Here is a 27,364-nt window from a genome sequence, read left to right as displayed (position 1 = left end):
GAGAACGCCGACAAAACGCCCACGGCCGCTACATCACGCTACATAAAAAAAAAAAAAGGTAGCAGCCGTGCAACGCCGCTCGCGTGCTCGGGCTGGCTCGGGCACGTCATGCGCACGTGACCATGCATACGCATGACGTGTTCATGCGTATGTGTGAAGCGAAGAGGGCAGGGAAGGGATTTGGCTTGCTAAGGCTACACGGGGCGAGTGGCAAGGGTTTGAAACTCGCCTCTTCGCTTCCTGGTTTCGCACCGCTACAAATTATTGTTTTTCTCAGCTCGTAATGAACTGATTTGAAAACTTCTCGCGGCATACTGCTCTTCATTCGGCACACAACAACTTCCAGCGTCTAACTAAAATTTGCTATGTGGCCTGGTGAGGGGCCCTTTAAGGAAAGTTCGGCGAACATACTTCACTCAATCAGATGCATCAAGCAACGGCAAAGAAGTACGCCCACGGAGAAGGGAATCAATTATGCATGGAACCTTTCGCCTCAAGATCTCTTTCTCCGTTCCATAGACCCTGACTTGAAATCAAGACTTCCGCATAACCTTTCTCGTCACTTTGAGACACTCTATCACCGACTTCGACTCAACGCAGCCTTCACCAATAGCTACGTGTGCCGCCTTGGTTTGACCACTCACCCATATTGCGACAACTGTGGTACGTTAGAATCAATAGAACATATTTTGTTAGATTACCAGGCATACGGAGAAGAAACAACTTGTCTCCAAATTAGAATATGCTCAACTTCCCAAGCACCGCTAGATCTCGGGAAAATGCTTGGACATACGTCTTCTCCATCGCAGCAACGTCAGATTTTAAAAGTTTCTGTTCAGGTTCCTCGAGGACATTAAGTTAATTTATAAACTGTAAAGTAACTTACATCATAACCATTACGTTTTGACATGCACATATCACTATCATAATATTTTCTTTATTTATTCTTTCTCTTTTCCTGCCCTCCTCCTCCTAGGGCATTTCTGTCCTCAATCCCGATCCCCTATACAGAGTAGCATGTAGGCGCCTTTATATACGCCGGCAGAATGCTCTGTTTTTCATTAAAGAGCTTTCTCTCTCTCTCTCGTCGGTGTTGTCCGTGCGCGAAAAATCGAGATGCAAATAAATAAATAATAAAAATCTGGGTTCGAGTGACAATCGAACCGAGGCCATTTGTGTGGTATAGCTAGTCATGTGATTGACCACAGAGTGACCCGAGTGCTTGAAACTGCTTCTCAAAAAAAAAAAAAAAAAACTATACAGGCGTCATGTGCGGAGGAGTGCCGCTTAGGAAGTCTGAGTGACACTTTAGGGTGCGCAGTGCTAAACGGGAAAACAGGGCGCACTTGTAGCAAAGAAGAAATGGCGACCGACAGCGAGCGCGTCTTTCGAACATGGAGATGAAAAAAAAAAAAAAACAGAAATATGATTGCTTTACGTTGAGTTATAAATAAAAACAAAGTTAAGCTATTTTTTTTTTACTTATTGAAAAGCGCAGCCGGCCGAGACGCAGCAAATTGCGGTCACGGAACGCACTCCGACTGGAGTATATATACTATTCTGGAAGTGACACTCCGCTTGCGTCGTTCAGATTTGGAAAAGCGCACTTTAACCAAAGTCTACTCCTCGTAAGTACACTTAACTTGCCCGTTTGACATGGTTGTAATATTGCGTGGCAGAAAGGTAGAATTGCACTTGGCGTCACAGCACGTAAATTGCGCTACGAGTGAGTGGTTGAAAGGCCAACACATACAAAACCCTAGTGGATAATTAATTACCATCATCATCAGCAACAGCATCAACAAAATGTGCAGCTGCGGGTATGGCCTTATAAGGACGCGGTGTGGGCACTTCGCTGATTCGCCGCACTGTACTTGCCGTAGGCATGCATTGTGAGAGAGTTTCAAACGGCCAATTTTACGCGCACAGACATTCCTTTCGTCGCGGCACGGTTGAGGGGCCCACTGAGAAGCGAAGCCTGGCAAGCGAATGAGAAGGCGATGCGAACGGGGCCCGATCACATCACTATATCGCGTTCCACTCTTGAAGGCGAAGCTCACGCGTCCTGAAGTTTTAATAGGCCTCACTGCCGTTCACGTACTCACGGTGTCACCAGGAGTCGCCAGCTGCTCTGTGGTACTGGATACACTGCAGTGCAGTGCAAGATGAAAGCACGCACTTATTCTCCTTTTCTCAGGGCACGAGCTTTGAAAGTTGCGTATAGGGTGCGACGAGCAGCGAGGGACTACGGTGTCTTGGGAACGCTGCCCATCTGAGGATGACCATGTTCGTCTGCTCATGAAATAATGTTTATTCGTCCTCCTTTACTTTTTCTCGTCTCATACTCAAGGACGAAGTTTCCGCCTACATGTGCATCACTGGAGACGCAAAATAGGTGCGATCAATAATTGCGGCCGATAAGCCTACACCGTGGAGCCAGCACATTAAAGCTTGAAACTAATCATTCTGCTCTATTTCGATTGATGAAATTAATTTTGGTTTACTTGGCGATTTGCCTATCAGAATTCATTATTGGTATTTATAAAGCTACCCCCATTTCCTTCTCCAGAATATCAATTGATAAAATGCAAAATGCAACTTTCATTTTCGCGTGAGTTTCACACTGGAATTCTACCGCTACACTGTGACGTTAATGACTTACGTCTGGGGAAGCAAAAATAATATCTGGGGTTTTACGTGCCAAAACCACGATATAATTATGAGGCACGCCGTAGTGTAGGGCTTCGGAAATTTTGACCATCTGGTGTTCTTTAACGTGCACTGACGTCGCACAGTACACGGGCCTCTACCATTTCGCCTCCATCGAAATGCGACAGCCGCGGTCGGGATCGAACCCGCAACCTTCGGGTCAGCAGCCGAGCACCCTGGGAAAGCACGTAAACCTGTTTTCCCAATTCGTCTTGATTGCGCTCGCCATGAATGGAGAAAACATTTTAGGGAGAGACCTCGCCTTTGACGTAAGCAGGAGTGGGCGGGGCAGGTGGTGTTGTCGGGGGTGGGCATACGTCGTTTTATGCAACATATACTTCGGTACACTTACTAGTACGTATATATTTTAGAAAGTTAGAGGGTGAGGGGGTTGGGGGGCGCTCCCCTGCCGCCGGCGCCCGTCTCTAATGCTGAGCTTCGTTGCGTCACGTTGCAGTGACATTAGGGGTCGAGACGGCAGGCCACGAGAGTGACCCGACAGCGCAGCGGCTCATCCGGAGGTTCGCTGCCGCCATGCGTATAAACGCGTTCAAGGCCTCTGCGAGCCGCGACCTGGCCCCGCTACACATCCTGCACTGCTCACCCACATATCGGAGCCCAACACAACGGTCGCGTCACTTTCGCTTTCCCGCAGGTGCATCTCATTACGCGCTTGGGCTGCGCAGGAAAGGCACCGGCGAGGCTGTCACGTGAAGCTGGCCACCCGCACCATCTACCTCTTGTTCGCCTTTGATTCTGGCGTTCTCCAACCTGACGCCGCTCTCTTTGCGACCTGCGAGCCTGGCACCAATACTTTCCACGCGTCGGCTAACTACGCAAGCGTCGCTGTCGAGTTACCGCGGAAGCATCTCAAAAGCTACTCTACCACTCTGTGTCTGCATGCAGCTAACTATCGACAACGTGCCGCAATGGATGTTCCGAGATCTGTTCGTGAGTCGCATTTTCCTTTCATTTTCAACGCGAATGCATCAAGCGCCGGATAGCTATTTCTGACTTGACCTCAAGCGCCGAGATCCCTCTCGAATGGGCTTACCATATTCTGCTTACTGCACGGGACTTGCGTCATCGATTTGTGTCTTTCCAAATCGACCACGCAATGCACTTGTGCTAGTGAGGTCATGAGGTGCCGTCGCTGTGTTGCGCCATGATGCGTTCACAATACAGGAAACTGTGATTTGAAATCCGTTTGTCACCGGCTGACGTCGCAGTTATGCTGTCATGTCGGGATGTTAGATAATCCCGACATGTTAGATAAGCACTGACAGAAATACTTAGCTTGGCCACTCAATGTAACTTGTTAGAGCATTTACAGAGAATTATGATACGTTTGATTACTCCACCGTCAAAAGAACTCTCCTGCTAAAAGAATGTTGAACTTCAATTGTAGGGTATTGTGCCCTATGCGATGTGTACGATGCACACACACACACACACACACACACACACACACACACACACACACACACACACACACACACACACACACACACACACACACACACACACACACACACACACACACACACACACACACACACACACACACACACACACACACACACACACACACACACACACACACACACACACACACACACACACTTCGAAAGCCAATGAGGCAGCAACTGCAGTTGCTGCCTTGACGAAACCGTTTCGACGAAGACAAGTCCACTAGTCGACAAATTTACTCCAGCGACATGCCCAGTTCACGTATTTTTTCATCTCTTCATTAAGGTGAACTATCATTTACGCGAAACATTAATTGCACAAGAAAATTTCGACTCATTGAAATTCAAATACAAATTGAAAATGCGAAGCTAAATTTATACAGATGAAATCGCCCTTGCGCCATTCTGACATTACGGCCCGTGTTCACAAAAAAAAAGCACCTTACGCTAGAATTGTTCGGAAGAGAAATTTCAGCCAATCACTATGCTGGTCATATCATTAGCGAAGCCGGCTGAGGAATGGGAATGAGCACTTACGATGGAAAAGCTTTGCGAATTTGGTCCAAGAACACCTGTGTGATACATGCGCACGAACGGCTGTTGCTCTATACGCTATGAATGGGCAAAGATTTGGACTTGGTAACGAATCTTTTACGCACTTTTTAAAAATTCTATTCCGATTATTTCTTTAATATTTTTATTGTTTTTTCTGCCTTTTTTTGTTGATATCAAGAATGAATGCAAGTTGCAAATTAATTGAGAAATAAACAACTTAAGAAATATGGTTTAGATTAGATGATGTTACCATTGATAAGATAAGGTGATACATGCACACGAATACCTGCTGCAGCATGGTGTGTGGGGGAAGAGTTTTGGACTTCGTAATCCTTAGCGTCATCAACGTCATACGGCAATACAGTAACGGAATTACTAACGACTTTAGCAGCTCAGTTTCTTCAATTAACACCATTTGATATCGCAATTTACACTTTCAAAGGTATTTTAAGCGCAAAAATAACATGAAATGAATGAATCGCGGTTATAAGCAACCTTTAATGACCTTGCGAAAAGGACAAGCTGCGTTTGCTAGGCGAATAAATGCTTCGCATTAAAAAGAATTTATGCCAGAAGAGTCTCTTTAAAGGGACACTAAAGAGCTAAACGATTTTTCTCGCATTAGTAAAGTAGTCTTCCACGATACCAAAAACACCACGCTTGCTGCGAGAAGACGCTTAATAAGCGAGAAAACGCTCAAAAAGAAAATACAGGTAGCGACGCCACCTCGGAATTCCCGCACCATTTGCCGTGACGTCACATATTTTTGACGGCGCCTGCTTGGGCCTACGTAGTTGCTAATCGGTTAAATCGAAGTACATTGTCCTCTGAGGGGGCCAGAGACTTGATATAACGAGTTTGTGGAAATTTCGTCGAGCCAGTGGCGCCAACATACGTTAAATGCTCTTTGAAGTCTTTTACGTCACGAATTACAAAGTTCGGCGCGAAATTTAAAAATGAGACTTTGAACTTGGGTTTTCTCCTCTAATAATAAACCTATGGTGGTGAAATAAACTACACAAGAGTTCTCCGAGCACACTTTATCAATCTAAACCAATTCATTGTTTCTCTTTAGTGTCCCTTTAAGAATGTATTTTCACAGCGTGGAATTGACTGCACCAAGGTGAAAAACAAATTACAGTTAGCGAAAAAAAATTATGCGCCTTCAAGCGCTGCAAAATATAGTATGGTGGACATGTTAAGCACGGCTATGGTCGTGGCAAATGCAGGTTTCAGGAGCTCTTCGCAAGATTCAAGGCGTGGTCCGAGGCGGACGTCCGACTCCGAGGAACAGACGCCTCCGTGTGTCCCAAAGCACGCCCCTACTGCATCCCCGTCAAAAAAGAATAGGCCCAAGAATTTGAAGGTGGCTTTCGAGAGTGTCGATATCGACACCAGACTGAGCACCTTTCATTCCGAAAACGGGAGTGCTCGCTTCAGGACGCCGCCGTCCAGAGGGCATCGACTGGAGGACTTCAGCCAAGTGGCCACAGGTGGGTCACGGATATTCTTTGCTTACACGCTCTGACGCTGCCGCAGTAAGCAACGATTCTTGTTGAATATAACCTCACCACTTTCATTTTTTAGGGTATTAAACAATTATGTTCCAGTACCCATCATTCCACAGGCAGCCCTTATTAATACTAAGAATACTAGATTTTCTAAAAACTTGAACTTTATTTTACCTATACTCGCACCAGCAGTCCTTACATTTTTCAGCATTATCACTCTGGAACAGTTTACCATTAACTTTAAAATTGCTGAACGCTCACAGGTTTAACGCTAAACTTAAGAACTTTCTTTTAACTTCCCCAGACTCACCTTCATCATTGTAGTATGTTTTTTTTTGTTCTTTTGTGATAACTTGGGTGGCTTTTTATTTGTTTCACGCTTCCTTCCTTCCTTTCCTTTTTTTTTTTGAAAACTGTTATCTTGTTAGTTTTCGCTATTATGGTTTAATCCGCTGTCGTGTACTTGTTCGTACATTTAACTCTTGTTTTTCTGTTCATTTACGCCTTGTCCGTTAAATGATTTTATTACTGATAAATTTACATGTTGCCATCATTGTTTGTTATGATAATTCTCTTCATCAAGCACAGCTGGTCCCATTTCAGCTTCTAACTACGGTACCTTCTTCTGTACATGCATATAATATAATTATCACCGTATATTAACATTAATTAGCTGTTTATAATTCTGACTGGTGGTTGTGTTGCAGCTATAGATGAGTCACTCCAGGGGGCGAGTTAGACGTCACTGCCCCGCATGTTACATCCGTACACATGGGGCGCCGCATGAACGCACCGCCAACGTCACAACAAGATTCCATCGATGGCGCGCAACATGTACCGACGGCAAGCTCATTGTGCGGAATAAATGCGGCCGCACACAATAACGACATTTTGCGCAAGCTGTGCATTTTCGCACAAGTGACTTGAACAGGATCCAAACAAGGCAGACGTTCAGGGGAACATGGAGGCAATAGGACCTGCGTTAAGTAAAGCTATTCCCTTTCCTTTTTCAATTCCGAGTTTAACCGCTTGCCCTCCGTGATTGGCTGAAATCTTTCGGGTCGTGCCCCCTGTGCTCGTCTGTCACGTAATGTAACGAAAACTGTGAAAATGTCCGATCTCAAAATTATACGTACAGCCGCCGCCAAACGTCTAGGTACCACAAGTTCTGAGAAAAATGAACTTCTCAGCGATTTGGGACAGTGTTTCGTCGAACTGCACAGTACATATTGTTTGTGAGTTTTGGAACAGGCCGGAAATCTAAATTCAAGGCGGAGGCCTGCCGAAGCAGCGAGATTATACAGCTTTTACAGCGAAAGATGTCATCAGATCACAACGGCAGTAGTTGTCCGCCACCACCGGTGTCCGTAACGACTATCGCGCGAAATAAGAAAAAAAAGAAATGAAATAAGAAAATATCCAGGATCGGATAGGATTCGAACCCGGGCCCTCTGTGCGGCAGTCGAGTATTTTACCACAGAGCCACGGTGTTTTTTTTTTTTTTTGTCTTTATTGCAGGGCTTCAGTTTTCAACAGTGAGAAGAGAGTACATCCTGTCTATAATTGTTTACAATTGTCTACAATTTAGGCACTGTTTCCCGTAAAAAGTTATATAAAGACTTATGTGATGTTGTTCTCCCCATTCCCTTGTACCGCTCTCAGTACTGTGGTGGAAAATGGAGCAAAGTGCTAAAACGCGTAAAAGGCATGCCTGTGCGTCCGGGGGTTAAAACTTTCTTCTTTAAGCTTCATGCTGGTATCTTGCCAGTTAAGACGTGGTTGTCTGAAAAGGGGTTGCTCGTTCCGTGGGGTGACCAGTGCTTTTTATGTCGCAAACCAGAAACCATTGAGCATGTCTTTCTGGAATGCTGGGACGGGGTGTTCTTCTGGGACGTCCTGCAAAGGACACTAAAGAAAGATTTCCCATTGGACGCACAGGGCATAAGGTATTTGATGATTGAAAATGATGATGGATTTCCTTATGATATCACAATGTTATTGGCGCTTTACAGCATTTCGAGGTCCCGAATGGCTGTACGTAACACTGATGTTGATGCTCGGCAAGCCGAGAGTACATCCTGTCTATATTAGATTACTTTTGTGAGACGCTGACTTCGTTTCTTGAATTGCAAAAAATGCAAAAGGATGTACCCGATTGGGTACCTCGCATGGAATTACTGTTGCACATGAAACAAAGCCACGGTGGTGCTCGAAACTTATTTGCAAAAAGACCCTACACAGGCATCATGTCTGGCAAAAAATCGCGTTACCATGTGTAATATAGCGTGGCAGAAGAGTAAAATAACAATTGGGTATCACACAATGCTAATTGCGCAACGAGTGTGTGGTTTAAAGCTTCCCACTCACCACACAGTGGTCGTGGTAGTAGTAGTAGTAGTAGTAGTAGTAGTAGTAGTGGTGGTGGTAGTAGTAGTAGTAGTAGTAGTAGTAGTAGTTGTAGTAGTAGTAGTATCCTCTATTGCATGGCTCATACCCACTCCGGGGGATTGGCCAAGAATTCCTCTTATGAAATTTTTTAAACTATTTTGAGTATTGAATGTTAATGGCAATAAAAAAGAATAAATAAATAAATAAATAAATAAATAAATAAATAAAACGTACGCAACAACGAAAGAGTGCAATAATAGTGGTAAACCATAATTCTTCATCGTAATCAGTCACATGAAGCATCAACAAAGCGCACATAATGCCTTACAGATGTGTAGCTGGTACCTCGCTTATCCGCAGAAAGACAAATAATGGCGTAGTGGGTGTTTTCCTACTTCACAAAAATTATGATTTGTGGCGTAGTGGATACCTTGCATGTGTACTGGTATCACTTCTCCCAAGAGAGTTTAGAACGGGCTTTAGAAAGCCCGCTCTTCCAGCTTTCGTTGCGACTGTGCTGCGCGCTCCGCGCAGGCCTGGCGTTTTTCGTGTGTCCCGTGGTCTCTAAACATTTGAAGCTGACTGTGAAAACTACTGATGCAGTATTAGGTAGGAGAAAATAGAAAAAAAGCAACAAAAACTAATGGGAGAAAAGAAGTGTTAATTTCAAGGGCTCGTTTTCTTTGTTATACACAATATTAATGAGAACTAACAGACAATAATGCCAAGGAAAGTACAGGGGATGTTTTTAGTAGTAAATGTAAGGTAAATGTGTATATATGTACATTTAAACGTGGGAGCGTAAGTCAGCGCCGCCAGTAGCCATGACGGCGAGTGTGGAACACTCTTTTTCTGCCTGTAGGCGTCACGTAGCACGTGAACTTATTACGAGCTGGCAGCTGACCAATAATCCCTCGCATACCACCTGAAAGCACCAAGTCTGCCAGAACGAGGCCCTCGCTATGAATGAAGGAAAGAAGTGTTAATTTCAAGGGCTCGTTTTCTTTGTTATACACAATATTAATGAGAACTAACAGACAATAATGCCAAGGAAAGTACAGGGGATGTTTTTAGTAGTAAATGTAAGGTAAACATTTACCTTACATTTACTACTAAAAACATCCCCTGTACTTTCCTTGGCATTATTGTCTGTTAGTTCTCATTAAAAACTAATGGGGTCCCATATGCACTTGCCTAACATGACTTCAAGGCGAAAGCGTATATTCACCTTGCTATATGGGTCATTCCACGCCAACTGTCCCAGCCTTGGCGCTCGACCATCTGCGATTTGAATGAAAAATATCGAGGACTATCTGTCCTCCGCCAAGTCTTCCGCCAAAATATTTTTGGCGAAAAAAATGTTTCAGTGCCGTAAACCGCATGTGAAGTTTTTCGGAAAGCTCGAAACTATGGCTTGTAAAACGCATTGTCAAAAAATATCGTCCTTCTAAATTAGGTTAGGACCAAATTTTCCCTACAGAACGATCGTAGACTTTTCACTTAAAATAAGTTTCGCAAACTTTTACAGTTTCGTGTTTTTTTTTATGCTGCCTTAAATATGGACAATATGGCCCATATTGGGGATTTTTTCGTAGAAAGGCGACATTCAGTGAAATGTAATGTTTTGTATTAACTGATTGCCAAGAAGGTTTACTGTAGCCAAAAAATAGATTGAGACGTATATGGCGTGAAACTGTGTGTACAGCTGGCGACAAATTTGCAAAAAAGTTCACTTTCGCACATGTTTAGTCGTAAATTTAACATTGAGGTGGTCCTAGCAAGATTATGCTGAATAGCGCATTTACTAGCAACATTAGTTGTCTACTGACTGAGAAAGCTTTATCAAATTACTTTTTGTTTTAAGGTATGAGGCCAAGTGAAAAAAGACGCCAGGCCTGCGCTGAAACCGCAGCACAGTCACAGCGAAAGCTGGAAGAGCGGCGTTTCTAGAGCCCGTTGTAAGCTCTCTTGGGGCTACAATACAAGTACACTAGAAAGGTACCCACTACGCCATAAATCACAATTTTTTGTGAAGTTCGGAAGCACCTACTAAGCCATTATTTGTTATTCTGCGGAGAAGCGAGGCACCAGCTACACGTCTGTAAGGCATTATGTGCACTTTGTTGACGCGACGACTGATGACGATGAAGAATTATGGCTCAGCCCTTTGTAATGGGTTGGAAGCTTTAAACGGCCCACCAGTTATGTAATTTGCATTGGGTGACGCCCGGTCGCTATTTCCCTCTCCCGTCATACTGTATAACATACGTTGACGTGGAAGAGAGACGGGGGGGGGGGCGAAGAACTTTACTGAGACCCCGAGGAAACGGATCATGCGCTTATGGGCTTCCTTGGCAACCAATACAAGTGCACTTGCGAGGAACCCACTACGCTATAAATCATTGTAATTTTACTGAGACCCCGAGGAAATGGATCATGCGCTTATGGGCTTCCTTGGCAACCAATACAAGTGCACTGGCGAGGAACCCACTACGCTCTAAATCATTCTAATTTTACTCAGACCCCGAGGAAATGGATCATGCGCTTATGGGCTTCCTTGGCAACCAATACAAGTGCACTTGCGAGGAACCCACTACGCTATAAATTATTGTAATTTTTTAGAAGTAGGGCAGCAGGCACTGTGCCATTTTTCGTCATTCTACGGAGAGCCGCGGTACCTGCCAAACGTATGTAAGGCATTATGCGCACTTTGTTGATGCTGTGCCTGATGACGACGAAGAATTATGGCAGAGCCCTGTAATGGGTTGGAAGCAATGAGGTTTAAACCTCCTTGGTTGGAAGCATTCAACAACCTACTCGTTGCGCAATTCGCATTGTGTGACGCCTGGTTACAGAACTCGCGTTGTGCGACACTTGGTGCTTATTTTACTCTTCTACCACGCTATATTGCATATGCTAATGTGGTTCCTTCCCGACATGAAGCCTGTATAGGACCTTTTTGCAAAGCGATCTCAAGCACCGGCATGGCTCAGAGGTTGAATACTGGGCTCCCACGCAGAGGGCCCAGGTTCGAACCTCGTTCCATCCTGGAATTTTTTTCTTATTTAGTTTTTTTCTTATTTCGAGCGATACTGGTTACGGACACCGGCGGCGGCGGCGGCGGCGGCGGCGGCAGCGGCAGCGGCGGCGGCGGCGGCGGACAACTACGGCGCCAAAAACGGCCGGTGAAATGATCTCATAACAGCTTTCGCTGTAAAATGCGCAGGAGCACTGGCGTGGCTCTGTGGTAGAATACTTGCCTCTCATGCAGACCGCCTTGGTTCGATTCCGGCTTGAGGTGTGATTTCTATTCTTTGCTATACATCGGGATTTTTCGCTCATCTACAACGCCGTCATTGCCGGCACCGGATTTTCTGGACACAAGTTCCTGAACGCTTTCGCGTTAAGATTTCCAAAATCAATTCACGCTGTACCTGGGTTATATACTGTGAATCACCTGTGGCGCATACCCGTATACCACGGACCATGTTATACGGGTATGTACCACATGTGACTGGTGGAAATAGTTTCATACCGCACGCGGCAGCAACGTCACGTTATTCAGATCATGACCTGTGAATCGTGTTCGTCATACCCTCATGTCCTCCTATGCCAATTTTGGTACATACCAAATTAAGGGGACGACCACAAGAGCGCCCAGACGTAGGCGGATAGATAGATAGATAGATAGATAGATAGATAGATAGATAGATAGATAGATAGATAGAAACGGTCAAAGTACCTTTGGTTCGCTAAGAAATGCTTCGCATTTAAAAATAAGGTTAATCTGATAGCGCTTGTTGCTGGAGTGAGTGGTGCATTGTGCTTAAGAAGAAATTATGGCGCGACAAGGGCGACCGCAAGGGTGATCGTCCTTAGCAAGGGCTCACGTGACAGATGACAATAATGTGAATAATGCGCACATGATCATCATCACATGGGGTTCTTCGTCATCATCGCTTGTGGGAACACATCTTGTGATTGTTCTGTGCATTGTATGTGATCGATTCGCCACGTCTTCAGGGCGCATTAAAGGCGTGTCAACTGCTACGTCACAATATTATAAAAGTGGGCATGACGCGTGATAGAAAGATGTAAATAAAAGGGGTTTCCTCTAAGCCTACGTTTGATGTGTTTTTTTTTTCTCAATCTTGCAAGAGCTACTCATACAGCAATACATTTTTTTCTGTCTTTCTTTTCGCATAAATCAAGCTACACAAAACCGGTGTTCCCGTACAATCCTCATAATCCAAGTGTACATAAACCCTGTAGCGTCGTTAAACTTCTCGACATGCATTCTACTCAGGTTAACCTCCATTTCGTTCCACGTGTGTTGCGTTGTCACTGAGTTGCACCTTATAGTCCTGCACACTAAACATTTTTACACCCTTAAGGGTGTAAATCGGCTTGTCGCCAGACGGACACCCTTAGGGTGTTATTGACAACACCCTTCAATTAGGGTGTTAATTTAACTCCCTAGAGAAAGGGTGTTCAGCAAAAATTTTGTGGGGTGTTAGGGTGTTAGCACGTATTAACACCCTTTTGTATGGGTGCTGGAAGGGTGTACGCCATTCATTTCGCGTCATGTTTAATGGCCGAAACAGAAGCTTCAGGTGGCCACAAAGGGCGTCATGCATGTGTTCCTGTGGATATCATTAATTCGGGGTGTACTACCGAGCCTGTTTCCTTTGTACAAACGCGTCTTCATATTGGTTTGGCAAAGGTCGTGTTCGCATAAGGAAGGCTCGGTTGGAAAGACACCCCGAATTAGTGAAATCTGCAGTGATCCATGCGTAAGCCTCGTGTGCTCATCTGAAGCTTCAAATTCGGTCATCACCCACTTGTGCTGCATATTAAGGATCATGAAATGAAATCAGAAGTAGTAATAAATATGTATATACAACATCATGTACAAGCATATGTACAAAGCAATGCTTAATATGGCTTGCACATCCAGCCACACTGGTCTGCAAGACATAACGCTTGATTATGAAAAAAAAAATATCTAAAATATTTATTGTCTGCTGTGATACAGAAAGGTACGAAAAATTGGGAAAAAAACAGACATGGGTAATTATCAAACTTCTTTTACGTAGAACAAAATTCGCATGTTATGTGCACTTTGACAACAAACAAACATCAGCTGATCGACCCTGCTAATGACGGTGCCTGATACTTGAAAACAATTTGTTTGTGTATGAAAAAGAAATTTGAAAGAATGTAAGCTTGTTTTGATGGCCTTGCAAAAAAAAGACCACAATGGAAACGTTAATGAAGGCGATACCAAAACTCGAATTGTAAAACAGTAACTGAATCCTATTATGCATTTTTTTACATAGCATAGTAATAAAAAGTCATTGTGAAAAGCAGGCCCGTAGCCAGTTTTTTTCGAGGAGGGGGGGGGGGAGGCATTTGCTGAAAGCCCTGAAAAACACCCATTTTCATATTTTTTTTCGGTAAAACATCCCCCTCCATAAGAACTTCAGGAGGAGGGGGGGGGGGCATGGCCCCCTCTGCCTCCTGGCTATATACGGGCCTTGTGAAAAGTATATGTGACGCTTCGATACTGAATATAATGGAGAGGACGAAATAGTAATCCAAGAATACAACTTTGCTTCAAAATCGTTTTCGAGCCAGTAGCTTCAGTTCACTGTAAATATTTTGTTGAGTAGGTTGATCCCCTCAATTGAAATCTCTGCACCAGCATTTCAACACTATATCACTTCTCAAAATTTTTTCGCACATTAACTCACAACTCCAATATAAAAAATCACGTCAAATGTGGGATGTTGTACATAAAACGACAGCTTTATGTTACTATACCAGTGTTCAAAGTTATAGTTTCTGGTTTTCTTAAAACTCAGCACTGGAAAGAATGTGAAAACCACCTTCGCAGACATGTATCCAGGGGGACGGACACAAAGTGAAACAATTGTAATTGCTGTCAGCCACCAAATTACCTAAGATTCAATACTGAACATTTTAGGGACTGCAGCAAGCGGGCACGTTTGTACTGAAAAGTTGGGAGCAGTCTCTTTTCTACACGGTTTCACTAGGAAGAATTCCAGCATGTCTGTGCTCGAGATATCTCGCTGCAAAGTTTGATGGCGGATTGCATAATCACGCATGCAGGGCGGTGTGGACCGGCGCAATCTTCCTCCGTGTTGGGACGAGCAGTAATTGCGCCAGCCGGTAGTAACAGCGTGGGGGGAGGGGCTTTGCGCCAGCGCTCACCGTCTTGCATGTGTAATAATGCAAATCGCAATGAAATTTTGCAGCAATATATCTCGCAGCACAGACATGCTAGAAGAATTCTTCCAAGTGGAACTGCGTAGAAAAGCGACTGCCTCCAACTTTTCAATACAAAAATGCCCGCTTGCTGCAGTCACTAAGAAGTACTTCATTCAATCATAGTTAACTGGGCGGCTGACAGCGATAATTATTGTCTCACTGTGACTCCATGGATTCATAACTTATCAGCAAAGGTGATTATAACGTACCTCCCGGTGCTGAAATAAAAAAAAAAGCAATAAAGCTGACTTCTGAATACCCTGTATTCTGCTCTTGATGAAGTGAAAAGTCAACCCAAAATCAACCAGGAAGGAAGGAAACAGAATAAGGAGAAGGCAGGGAGGTTAACCAGAAACACTTCCAGTAGAGCACAACTGCACTATAGCCCCAGTGAATATAAATCACCAAATTTTAAATTTCTCGCATAGTGTTGCAGTAATGCAAGTTTAACGCCTCTTTTAAGTGGTACAAAATACTGAAATAATTGGGCGAACATTGCTAGAGGTGACAGGAGTTGAAGCTTGTGTTTCTTGGTACTGCGCTGCTTTTAACGAAAACCTATACACAGAGGCACAGAAAGACATAACAGCGCTCTGCTGCTCTGTCCATAAGTGTATCAGTGCATACATCACATTCTGTGCTATGATTAGCAGTGATACTAATGCAGCACCATTACAGTTCTTAAAGCAGAACTTGTCGTGAATGTTGCACATAATTTTCAAGAGAAACAGTTTCGCCACAGAGTGCAAGCTGAACATCAGAATTAAAATTCACCAGCAAAAAATTTAACCAGCAATTAAAATAATGAATTCCTTTCCTTATTAAGATGTCTTGAATAGCAAAAAATCTAAAACATTCTTACTGTGCTCGAAAACTAACAGACATTTGCATTATATAAACATTAACAATATAATCCAAGCAAACAGATGCCGAAAATCGCCCGTTGCACTAAAAATTGTAACACAAACAGGCGTTTTCATACAGCAAGCCGTTTCATCGTCCTTAACACAAAATGCTCATGTTTGACCGCGAGGTAGGGGAAATCCGCAAAACCGCAAGTAGATGCACTTGGAACCACTGGAACACCACTGTCTAGTTGATGCAGCATATGGCACCTCTGAAATACCACTGTCAGTAGATGGAGCACAAGGGATTGCAAGAATGTCACCCTGCATTGAAAAATAAAAGGCATTGTGAGTGTGTACTGCACATGCACCTCGTACTACAGCGGAAACACAATGGTAAACATGTGTTCGCTATTTATTGTGTCCTTGTGTGTCCGCGCACTAATACAACGTGAATACACACCAACTTCCTCATACCCGTTAACTACAGCATATCGCTCCATAATGTCCTGTAGAATGCAGAAAATTGTGTGGCAGTGTAATGGCATGCATAATCAGTTGCGCAGGGAACAAACGGCAAAGGGAACAATGCTGATGCTATGGGTGCTACTGGTCTCCCTGTGCATTAGAAAAAGAAGGTGCACACAGTGGTGAAGCTTTTCTAGAGCTGCTTCTGTTTTACGAGCTGAAAAAAATTGTTTATATGGAGCACCTACTAGCTATGTGATCAACCTAGGCGAAATATTGTGCTTTAATAACCTTCATATACGCAACAAATGAAACCAACAGACAATTAATAAGTAATAACTTCTTTATTAAGCGAAGGAAGGTTTATTTAATTGGCTGTTAGTTTCATTTGGCTCTGTCTAACAAAGAAACTAGCCCTCGAACAACTACTCTCATTTAATAACAATTATAGTTGTGTGCTTGATCGGTAGTACATAGGAGTGTGCAAGTATTCGGAATTTCGAATACAAATCGAATATTTCCCTTATATATTAGTTATTAGCATATTGGACTAAAAAATGCGAAATCGCGCTTTTCCGTATATTCGGACAAATTCGAACAAATGAAGACTTTTCAGTGCTACGCATTCTTGTTTTTCAAGTAAGACATCACTAACACGTAATTGTTCTAAGCCTGCTAAGGTTAAAACGTAATTGCGACGAATCGCCAACCAAGACTATACCCTGTCGTAGTGGCTGGCCGTATGCCTACCGTTTGGCGCATGCCGCGATCACGATTTGTCGCGGAGATTAACCGCGCCCCTCAACTCGTGATAGGGCCGACGCCACGGAAAAGTTATTTCGTCCTTTGGGAAAGCGAAATGACTATCAATAAGTCTGACTTCAGCGCCAATGCACGCGGCAACGCCGTTACAGATAAACACCGGAAAGAACGAAAAACGCGATTACGGCCATCTATGAACTTGTCAGTACGGCACAGCCCTATCACCATAAGAAAATGAAGCCATCTGCCACAGCGCTGTTGTATGCGTGTTGCACGGCTTAAATAAGTGACGAGCCAAACGCACCTGGTCGCCACTGGCTGCCACCTTCGTTCCTTGTGATGAACCGCTAAGTGCGCGTCCATCGCAGAAACTAATGGCATCTTCGACAAATCGCACCGGTGCGCCCTGGTACGCCGTTTAGTCCAATCATCGTAGCGCCTGGGCGCCCCGCTGCACACCGGTGCGAATTGTCGAAGATGCCATAAAACAGCTGGCCCTCGCGGCGTCGACCCAACAAGATACTTTCCACACCCGCGGCACCTTCGCTCTGTTAGGAGAGGAGCGGGTACAAAGAATATTCAGTCTAGTAACGTTGACAGGAAGCGCGTAACAGCCGCTACCAGACACTGCGGACGGCGCACTTTCAACGCTGAAACGTCTCGCTTCACGAAGACAGAACAAGGTGCGGATTCGAAGCGCGGCCGGCGCGACAGCAAACAACGAAAGTACGAAAAAGTTCAGAACAGCGCGTGCTGCGCCTGCGCTATGTTCGTCGCAGGCGGCAGCGGCCGCCAAGCTTCCATGTTCCATTTAGCAGTGAACCGCTCAGTACATACAATGACACCTGACACAAACGCTAACCACAACAACATGAAAGAAAAGACAGGTACTCGCCTGGAACGTTCGTGATGACAAGATCCCGTGCCGCCAACAATGGCGTCGCAACGGCACGGCTGAATCTCTACGTATCCATTTTCGACAGCATACAGCCACTTTCCCTGAGAAGACGCATGGCTAACGCACAACGTAAGGGCGATATCTTGGGTCACACCACGCGCATATGAATCACAGCTGCACAACATATAAGTTAACACGTCGTTGTACGCGAACAAAAACCAAACTATACCGCACGACGACGCACAACCACAGCCACGCGCGAACGAAGCACAGCGCGGCCGGCGCGGCTACCCCTGGCTTCCAGGCTAAGAGCAGCCATTCTACGCGCTATCACGTGACTGTCGACCGTTTTCATCGCCAGGAACGCTAGGAGCAAAGGAGGGAGCGCACAGCCGCACAGCCTTGGCTTCCGAGATGGAAGATGCGCTATGGCGCTATCTCGGAGGCGATGATAGTATGTAAGAATGGCAGACTGGGCTTGTTGGTTTAGCAAATTTGAAGTGTAAGGCCCGGCAACGACAGCGCACAGTACACGCACACTTGTGACAGCGCGTGACGGGCATATAAACTGTGATGTTTTCGAAATAAACATTGTTGAAAGTGGCGCTCTGTGTGTGTACCTTCACTTCAAATACGATGTCATAGCGTGATAGCGTGCGTACTTCTCGCTCTCTCTCGTAGTTGCCGTAGTCTTCATCTTTTCTCACTCTTGAGTTGGCAGTGCGTTCGTCGTGCTGTGCATTCAGGCATCATTGGGTTTACAGCATATGACTTGCATTTATTGTCATGCTGTAAGTTTTACGAGCATGCGTGGTCATGCATGCGCTGCGCTAAATCGGTGCAGCATGGGAGGCGACAGGTATACATGAATGGAGTCCGCGGTGTCCTAGAAACTGTCATCCAAAGGTGTGTGCACGAGGGGAGCAGGGAGGAGTAGGGGGGGGGGGGCAGCCGCTTTCCAAAGTAATCTGTAAGGGGGCGCCAATTCTGCCCCCTACATTTACTCTGTCGAACCTCTCACGTCATCTTTAATGGACAAGGTTATGGCTGCGCATGCTCTTCGACAATAACGGCAACAGAGGACCTTCGACGTTGAATTCGAAACACATTTTTCTTCCTACCTTTATCCCCGGAGGCCGTTGGGAGAAGCACGCCATCGCTTCATTTTCATTTTTGCATCCATGTTTGAGCTTGTTTTGTTCCTTTAGGACTCGACAAAGAGGAAGGGGGAGGAGGGTTGCTGCGGTGAGACATGTTCATGCGGTTGGCATATATTGTGGAAAATATGAAACGGTAGGGCACACCTCGAGCCTGTGCAAAAAAAGTGTTTGCTGATTTTCTTGTACATTTTCTCGAGTCTTGTAGTATTTTGTGACGCAATGATATTTCGTCATTTGTCTATGTGAAAATAAAATATCACGAGAACTAACATTGTGCCAATAGCTCCACTATTTCCCTGTTGCTGTAATGTCACTGACATCGTAACCTTAGAAAAGGCAGTACAGCAGACGCATTGCGCAATGCACGCGATTTTAATATGCATGCATGGATGCAGCCTAATGCTTCAATGTGCACCCTTACGTTCTTCCATTAACACCCTTATGAAAGACATTAACACCCTTTTTCCGCGCACACCCTTCTCTTAGGGTGTATATAAAGAAAAAAGGGTGTTGTACAACGCGAAAAAGGGTGTTAATGTCATCAACACCCTTTTTACACCCTTAAGGGTGTAAAAATGTTTAGTGTGTGTGCGTCATTTCCGTGGTCTTCCGGTGTTTTCGAAAACTGTGAAGTCATTACGACGAACGATGGGACTGTACGCGTAAATGAGAGGCTGCCTGTCTGATTACCCCCGCAGGTCGCAGACGAGGAGTCGCGTCGGCCGAGCCTTCTCCGCGGCCCAGCCGACGAACATCGGTCTCTTCGGCGGCCAGCGACGACGGCTGCTACCGGCGCATGGGAGACGTCGTGTCGCGGCGCACCTTTCCCACCGTTGAGCCCCTGGTCGGCGACGCCGTGTACGCCAATGTTCCGCTTCTGATGCGGGCAGAAGAGCCTGCAGTCCCCGCTCAGGAGTCACCCGCTGACTCTTCCAGGGAGTCGGTCGGCTCGGCGCCAGTCTATGGCCATCGAGGTATTCCCACGTGGATAATTCGCACTGAACACTGCTCTTTTGTGTGTTTTGTTCCGAAGGCGCTTTATGCTGTGGTGACGTTTATGGAGCGGCACGTAGAAGGCTAACAGCAGTCGGTAACTGCACGTAAAGCGTAGATAAATATTGACAGCATTCTTTTATTGACCCTTCGATGTAATCGTGTAAAGGTTATTATAAGTATTCTTGAAGCTGAATAAATGCCTTTAATACGTCGGCATGCATACATTTTCACGTACCTACGCACGCGCACACAGGCCTCAAGCAAGTAGATGGTGGAGATTCCAACATTTCGGCTTCTCGTAAACGTCGGAATAAATTTTCGGCAATTTTTGTCACCATTGGCTCGCTCAACTGCATTAATTACGGTTTCGGGGAAATCTTCCATTTTCATTACGAGATGCCTTCCCTTGCTGCCCTGCAAGATTGGCTAGAAGACGTACGGTTTGTCAGTCATCCCGCGCGCTATTGTGATAGCGTGGCTCCCGTTCTTACGGATTACGATTGCTTCACCAACAGCAGCATTGTGTTTATCCCTGCCCCATGGCCGATCTAATGGGACATTTTTTTACAATTCTGCTCTCTTTTATATTTAGAATCTGGACCAAATGGCAGATTATTTAGCGATAAACTCGGGCGTGGTGTTGTTCATGTTGTTTATGATGAGTGAGTAAAAAATCGCTGTGTGAGTTTGGTTTACGGGGACTGAGCGCCCCTCTCGTATACTAGAGTCACTGTATATGCTACCTTTAGGTAGCAGAGTTGCGCATTGGTCCGGCTAGCAACCACAGCTATGCGGTGAAATCGCACTTCATTTTTGCAGGCGACTTGCCAACCGTGTCGCTGATTAACCTGTCTGGCGTGTCGAAGACCGGCGATAAACATTGGCTGTCGATGGCTAGTGTTAATTCAGTTCGCTGCAGCGGCGGCGTCAAGAAATAAAAAAAATTGGCCCAAGCGGCAGCTTCTCCGCAATGCATGGTTGCTAGCTGCGTTGGAAGACAGATGCGCAACTCTGCTACCTAAAGGTAGCATATACAGTAACTCTATCGTATACGTACTTACACTGCCATCTGGAGACCTATGCGCGTGCGACATCAAGAAACACTGAACTTGAATGACGTTTATGATATACGATGAAGGACAAGAACGCTAATTAATGTGCCGAAATCACCTTTTCCAGGATCTGCAGCCCCATTGATTCCGTCAAAGAAGGACGCTTCCAGGTTGAAGTCGCAGAACGACAATGCTGAAACGGAGTCGGGAATTTCAGACAAGTCTACGAAAGTATCCAAACCAAAGCCCTTTGATTTCCTGCCGTGGTGCCTGTGCTCCAAAGGTGCGATTAGTCTCATTATTATCGGTTGTACTGTTTGGTTGTTCGATCGTGCCACCTGAAGCGAACGAATGCATGCTCTGTTACTATATAGGCCTTGAGACCATGCAGCACCGCCACTGCATAATTCGCAGTTGAGCATTTGCCTTTGTCACTGACGGAAATGCCTTCTGCAACGAAGCTGTTAAATTTCGAGTGAGGCTAGTGCAACCTCGGTGCAGCTTCAGCGAGTGGTGTACGGTTTCGTGTCACTGTTCAGGGAGCAGCGGACGCTCGAGCCTGCCGTACGGAAAGCCGCGTCAGCGACCGCGGCTGCCAGCCGTCACCGAGGAGGCCTCGCGGCGCAACTCGACAGACATTGGCACGCCCGAGGGCGAGCTTGGATTTCTTCAGCACCTGTGCCTATGTGCCGTGTGCCGCGCACAGATGCACTCCTGTCAGCTTCTGGCACAGCTCGTGAGAGAAGCCCAAGGGGCTGCCGGTGAGTGCTGATGCGGCATACTGCTGGGAAGCAAGATTGAAACACGCGCGAGTGTTTGACAAGATGAGGGTTGACTATAAATATGCACTTTTAGGGCGCTTAAATAACGAAAGGATATTCTATTGCACTGGCGTAGGCAAGGGGAGGGTTGGGGGTTCAACTCCCCTCCCCCTCGAAATATTGCAATTCTGCATGCGTATGCATACACGCGCACATACAAACGCACGCACGGACATACATAAAGTGTGGTTGAACACTCCCATAATAAAAATTTGTGGCTAACGGGTTGTCCAGAAGGCCCGCGATGTGGCCGAAGGGCTTGACCTGACAGTCCCAACGTGGAAGCGGCCCGCGCCAACCCAGGGTTGACCTTCAGGACCCAATAAAGTTGTTCATACTATACCATATCATACGCCACTGTTCCATTGGTATGTTATTTCAATCACTTTACGTCAAATTCATGTAACTGTCGACGCAAGCATGGACAGGAACCCGCAACATACTCCAATCTCACCAAACGTTCTTCTTGTTTACAGGAGGTCCCTTTTGTTTGGTTTTGAAAAGAATAGCATTGCCTGATCTGACACGTTTTACTTATTTTACCGGCTGACGAGTGTCGAGGAGCACGTAGAAGTGGAAAGGGTTTTATTTTGGTCGAGGTCGCTGAGCTAAAGCGCGTCGTCGACGTCTTCTATTCATCCGGTTCCACTTTCTTATTTTGCGATGGCTCGGATCCTACGAGAACAACAGCTGGGAGAGCGATCGCGTGTACTTTCCAAAGAGATTCGACCACGTCATACTGCCGTGCCAATTATTTATTAAACGCAAATAAATACATTCTCATAGGTAGCTTCAAGTATCCTGCGACAGCGATTAGCGGGTATAGCCATTATCTGTTCATTTTATAACATGGTGCTTTTCGGCCATTCCGTAAAAAAAAATCTAATAAATAAATAAAAAAGGGATTTTTTGTTGTTGTGTGCACGCGTCACTTTGACGTAACAGATGAAATGTAAGCGCCAGAAGGACATTTTGGGGTCTTAAGTGATGAAATGGCAGCATTTCCGCAGTGTGACGCCAGCTTTCCGTGGTGCCGGAGCACTGGTTAGCGGAGGGGGGAGGCAAATTTGCCTTACCCGATTCTGGGTAAGGCGAATCATACGTTTCGTTGAGCATATGGTATCGGCCTTTAACGGTTACTGCTTGATAAACAAAATGAATAGTTAGACTATCTTCTCGAAAGCTACGCAGTATATATATACTGGCAATGCCGGTCTTGTTCTATTGCACGATACACTGCATAGGCCCAGCTTTATGACCTACGTTAACCCCGTGTCGTTCTGATTAAGCGAGAATAAGTATGAAAAAGAAATGGATCTCAGCATGGTTTGCGCATTGCCTGCTCCAGTGGAGCAATCTTGATCGAGAGGTTGTGGGGAAAACTCGCAGAGTACCACGCGCCGGCTTCGAATTTTTCTCCCCTGACCTGGTCGCTTGACGGGCCACGCATGGTCCGCAAGGCCCTCTCGCAGCGATCCAGTCGCCTCTGGGATTCGGCATTTACCGGGACCGCAGGCCAGCGCGGCTGACCGAGCCGGCACCAGCGTTGGACAGCCTTCCGTCCGATGAGCCGCACGACTCGTTCGAGAGCGCGATACGCGACGAGTACAACTTTCTGCGGGAGCCCGAGTCCGAGGACTCCACCTTCTACGACGACGACGTCTACCCCGTCCATCTACCCGAGAAAGGTGAAGGCTCTTCGGCCATGGTCTGTACTTGCGCTATTCAGGGTGTTAGAATAGCAAGTGTGGTTATTGAACCAAATACAGTGCAAGAAGCAGGTTGGAGAAACTGAATATAGAACATCTGTTTTAATAGTTTTCGAATAAAAAACCCCTGTTTTCACTTCTTATCCTAAATCAATATTCAGATCCTAGCGTTAATACCTTTCGAAAGTTTGTCATCACAACGCATGTTACTGAGCGTTACTTATAAAAAAACACACAAATTGAGTATTAGGGAAAAAATACGACGTTTGTTCGCACAATCTGGATTCTCAAGAGAGTACAAATGATTGCTGCACGTAACTTCTCACTTTCTATGCCATGCTATGGCCATGGGGCTAAATTCGCCTCACTTTTGCTCGAATTTTGTTTTACTGGGCACAGATGAAGAGTATAAATTATTGGAATGCTAGTTGAATTATATTAATTACGAATAGTGACTATATCCGATTTGAATACCTAATCGAATAGTCAGCGTTGCATTCAGTATAGTTTCGAATACAACACACAACTGAAAGCCGGGTAACAATGCATGCAGGTTGTTGTATACTGGGCGTCGTCGCAGGGTATCAGCACAGTTCAAAGCAGCCTGCTTAAAAGATCACGGAGACAAATGAGCTCTGCAACAGAACAACCACGACATAGCTGCTTCGTCATCATGTCTGTCGCCTATAACATTGTTATGATGTGTTGAGCTTCGGTGGGTTCATTAATCTAATCAATCGATCCACATCATCGTCATTATAACTTGAGGACAATGCATGAGAAGGTAACACCTGGACATTGAAGGTCGTCACATAACAGGCAGCACAAGCGCAAATAGCGTGTGAGTATAGGCACGACGTGGCTAGACACAGAAATACCACAGCTTTACTATATTTCCTTGCTAGTAGAGAGCCAATAAAATGAGAGTAAAGTATTCAGGAAGCTAGAAAAGAAGGGCAATTGCCTGCTATTTACCAAATTAATTTTTATGAGTGCAAGCTTTATTTTGTGGATACGGTACCTTCATTTTAATGGAAGCTGCTGCGTTGTCATAAAATCCGGATTAAAAAATATAGCTACTATGAGACATAAAATCACCGTTGTTAAAATGTACAATGATATAATGTTTGGGGTTCAACGTGCCAAAATATCGATATGATTATAAGGCACGCCGTAGAGGGGGACTCCGGATTAACTTTGACTGTTTGGGGTTCTTTAACGCGCACGCATCTAAGTGCACGGGTGGTTTTGCAATTCGCTCCCACTCAAACGGGGCCGAAGTGGCCGGTAATCGATCACGCTTCCTCGAGACTCGAAAAGCTTTTATTGCAGGTTGTCTTTCCTCCTTCAGTACACGTAGCTTCCGCTCAGCCCCTGCTCATGGGATCCTAATAAGTTTTTTTCTAGATTCGCCCCTGATTACGAGTGCCTCGAGGACTACTCCGTAAAAATTGTCCGTAGACGAGAAAGAAAACTTACGCGGATGAGAAGGCAATAAACGTGTATACGCTGTACTCAGCATTGAAATTTTTTATCAATAGCCGTCTAGGGCTGTTAAACGGTAGCTTGGGTTCCGAACCGTATGTGAATGCCACCCTCGTTCGCTGGTCGCTTGTTAGCACCTTCAGTACAAACAGGGCTCGCGCAATGTGGAGGAAGTTGACGGGCCGCAATTGCGGGCGCGTGTCGCGCGCTTTCGGTCGAAACGAAAAAGTGCGGCTAGGTGCGGCGGCATCGGCGGCGGAGCCACGAGCCCAGCGGTTCCGAAGCCCAGACCGCGGTCCCGGCTCAGGTCGTCCGCGACATGTAGCTGTACCGAAGGGGAGCAACCACTCACCAGCGTCTAACCCCGTCCCCGATGACGAGCCATCAGAAGCAGAGCCCGAGTACCTCCACATGGACGTCCTGACAAAGTGAGCGCGGATTATGTCCATGGTCAGGACAGGGCAGGGAAGGGTGTACCATGGTGCAGTGCGGTTAAGCAACATTAAGAAATCGCCGACTGTTGGCAACATTAGGGGGAGCCAATAGCCGTTGAGTGCATGCTTGGTCGAGTAATCTCATTGGTCCTATTGCAGCTTCCGCAAAAGGGAGTACATATTTACTTTCACGCCGAAAACTCGGCAGAAGTAAACAGCCGGTTTCGTGCTCACTAGCAGGACCCAACTGTGTGATCATCATACACAGTACCTACATGTTGACACCACATCTGCCGTGAATCAGTACCATGCCTTAAGCAAACGAAAGGAAGAAAACAAAACGGGTGGGGCATATTTGGTCGAAGTTCGGTGAATCGACTTGGACGTTGAAAGCCTAGCACAGGTCACGGTCCGCATTCGTGATATCATTATGACTAGTGGGTATTAGTCAATCCGGATGTTATGCTTATTACCAGTGATTGCGGTCGGCAAGTGGCAAACAGCTCATACGAAAGAAAAGCGTTATGAATTCGGCCTTTGGGAGTGTATTCGCAAAATGCTATTATATACGCTATAACAATTCGCATGTGTAGATGCCATCTGAGGATAGCAACAAGGTAGGCGTGTTGGTTTGGTTTTGTTATAAGCACATATCGCAAGGTGAGGGCAAGGGAATAATGGGACGGCCGCTTCCTTGTCCTCGCTTTGCGTTGAACTATATATATATATATATATATATATATATATATATATATATATATATATCACGTACTCGCAAATAATTACTGACTGGCCCGGTTGTCAGTTCTACAGCCAATTGGTTTAAGTTCAGCAAAAAAAAAGGGGGGGGGGGCTTAAGCGAAGAGCAACGTAAAAAAGAAAAACGGTATAGATTTTTTTCAATATGATCTAATCCCACCAAATGATATTGGACGCTGTAGTGGAAGCGGGCGGATTACGGCAAACAGCCCTTAATCGTAATCATTATGAATTTGGATCCTGGGCCACCCTATTCCCAAAAAGGTCTAATTCCGAAGTTGCCCGTAAGATTAAATTCCAGCTAGTCGTGATACCTGACACAATGACAAAGAGTACATTAAAACAAACAGCTATTACGGCTCTGAATTCTTCCTTTTTCGTTCAGTTTCACTTCACACCTCGTGAGGCGCTGTTGAAGGGGCGCACTATATTAGCGTTTCGCCATTGTTCACCATTAGGTCTTTCACCTCCTGCAATCCTGCTCATTGTTTAACTGCTACAGTAGTTGGGCCTTCAAAATACTGCTCCCCATCTTCGCCATTGACACAGCGGTTGAAAAACTTCTTACAGCCACCTCCGCCGAGATTTGAGCCCATGTCAGTGGAGTTATATGCATATTTGTTCTGCGCTAAGCCTCGGCTATATATCGCGCAACAACTGTGCTGGGCAATTAGCGCAAGGCATTGCGCTCTAAATAATAAAAATAATAAAATTGAATAATAAAATGCAGTAGCGTGAAATAAACGAAGACGAGATAAGATGCACAGGACTGGCGCTTACTTCCAACTTAGGTTTATTAAAAAACAACAACAAGGAACTGTTATACATCACGAGATAAGCATCGTGTGTCCCATTCACGATAATCGAACCAGAGATGTGAGAGTCACCATGATAACCCGATTTTCCTGTCGTGAACTCATACCCATTAAAACACCGCGCTATAACTACTTTCTTGTCGGATTCCTCGTAGTGGGTGAGCGCAATTACTTGAGGAAAAAAATAGACAAGTGGTAATATGGTGGTCTTCAATGCGGGAGAATGATGCTTCCACG

The 27,364-nt window shown here is 45.4% G+C and overlaps 1 protein-coding gene across 1 annotated transcript in view; it reads left to right on the top strand.

Annotated features, from left to right (window-relative positions):
* Positions 1-3,563: 3,563 nt before the first annotated feature.
* The window catches only part of LOC119372042 (annulin), a 93,254-nt gene continuing 69,453 nt past the window's right edge, over positions 3,564-27,364 (top strand). The window contains exons 1-6 of the mRNA XM_037642484.2: positions 3,564-3,660; positions 5,963-6,226; positions 19,755-20,030; positions 21,232-21,387; positions 21,644-21,865; positions 23,386-23,613. Coding sequence (XP_037498412.2) covers positions 3,639-3,660; positions 5,963-6,226; positions 19,755-20,030; positions 21,232-21,387; positions 21,644-21,865; positions 23,386-23,613 — 1,168 coding nt within the window. The 5' untranslated portion in view covers positions 3,564-3,638. The remainder of the gene's footprint in view (positions 3,661-5,962; positions 6,227-19,754; positions 20,031-21,231; positions 21,388-21,643; positions 21,866-23,385; positions 23,614-27,364) is intronic.

Source organism: Rhipicephalus sanguineus, chromosome 1 (assembly GCF_013339695.2).
Source record: "Rhipicephalus sanguineus isolate Rsan-2018 chromosome 1, BIME_Rsan_1.4, whole genome shotgun sequence".
In the NCBI taxonomy this organism is placed as follows: domain Eukaryota; kingdom Metazoa; phylum Arthropoda; class Arachnida; order Ixodida; family Ixodidae; genus Rhipicephalus; species Rhipicephalus sanguineus.
Note: the sequence above shows the minus strand (reverse complement) of the source record. Positions and strands in the feature narration are given on the sequence as shown.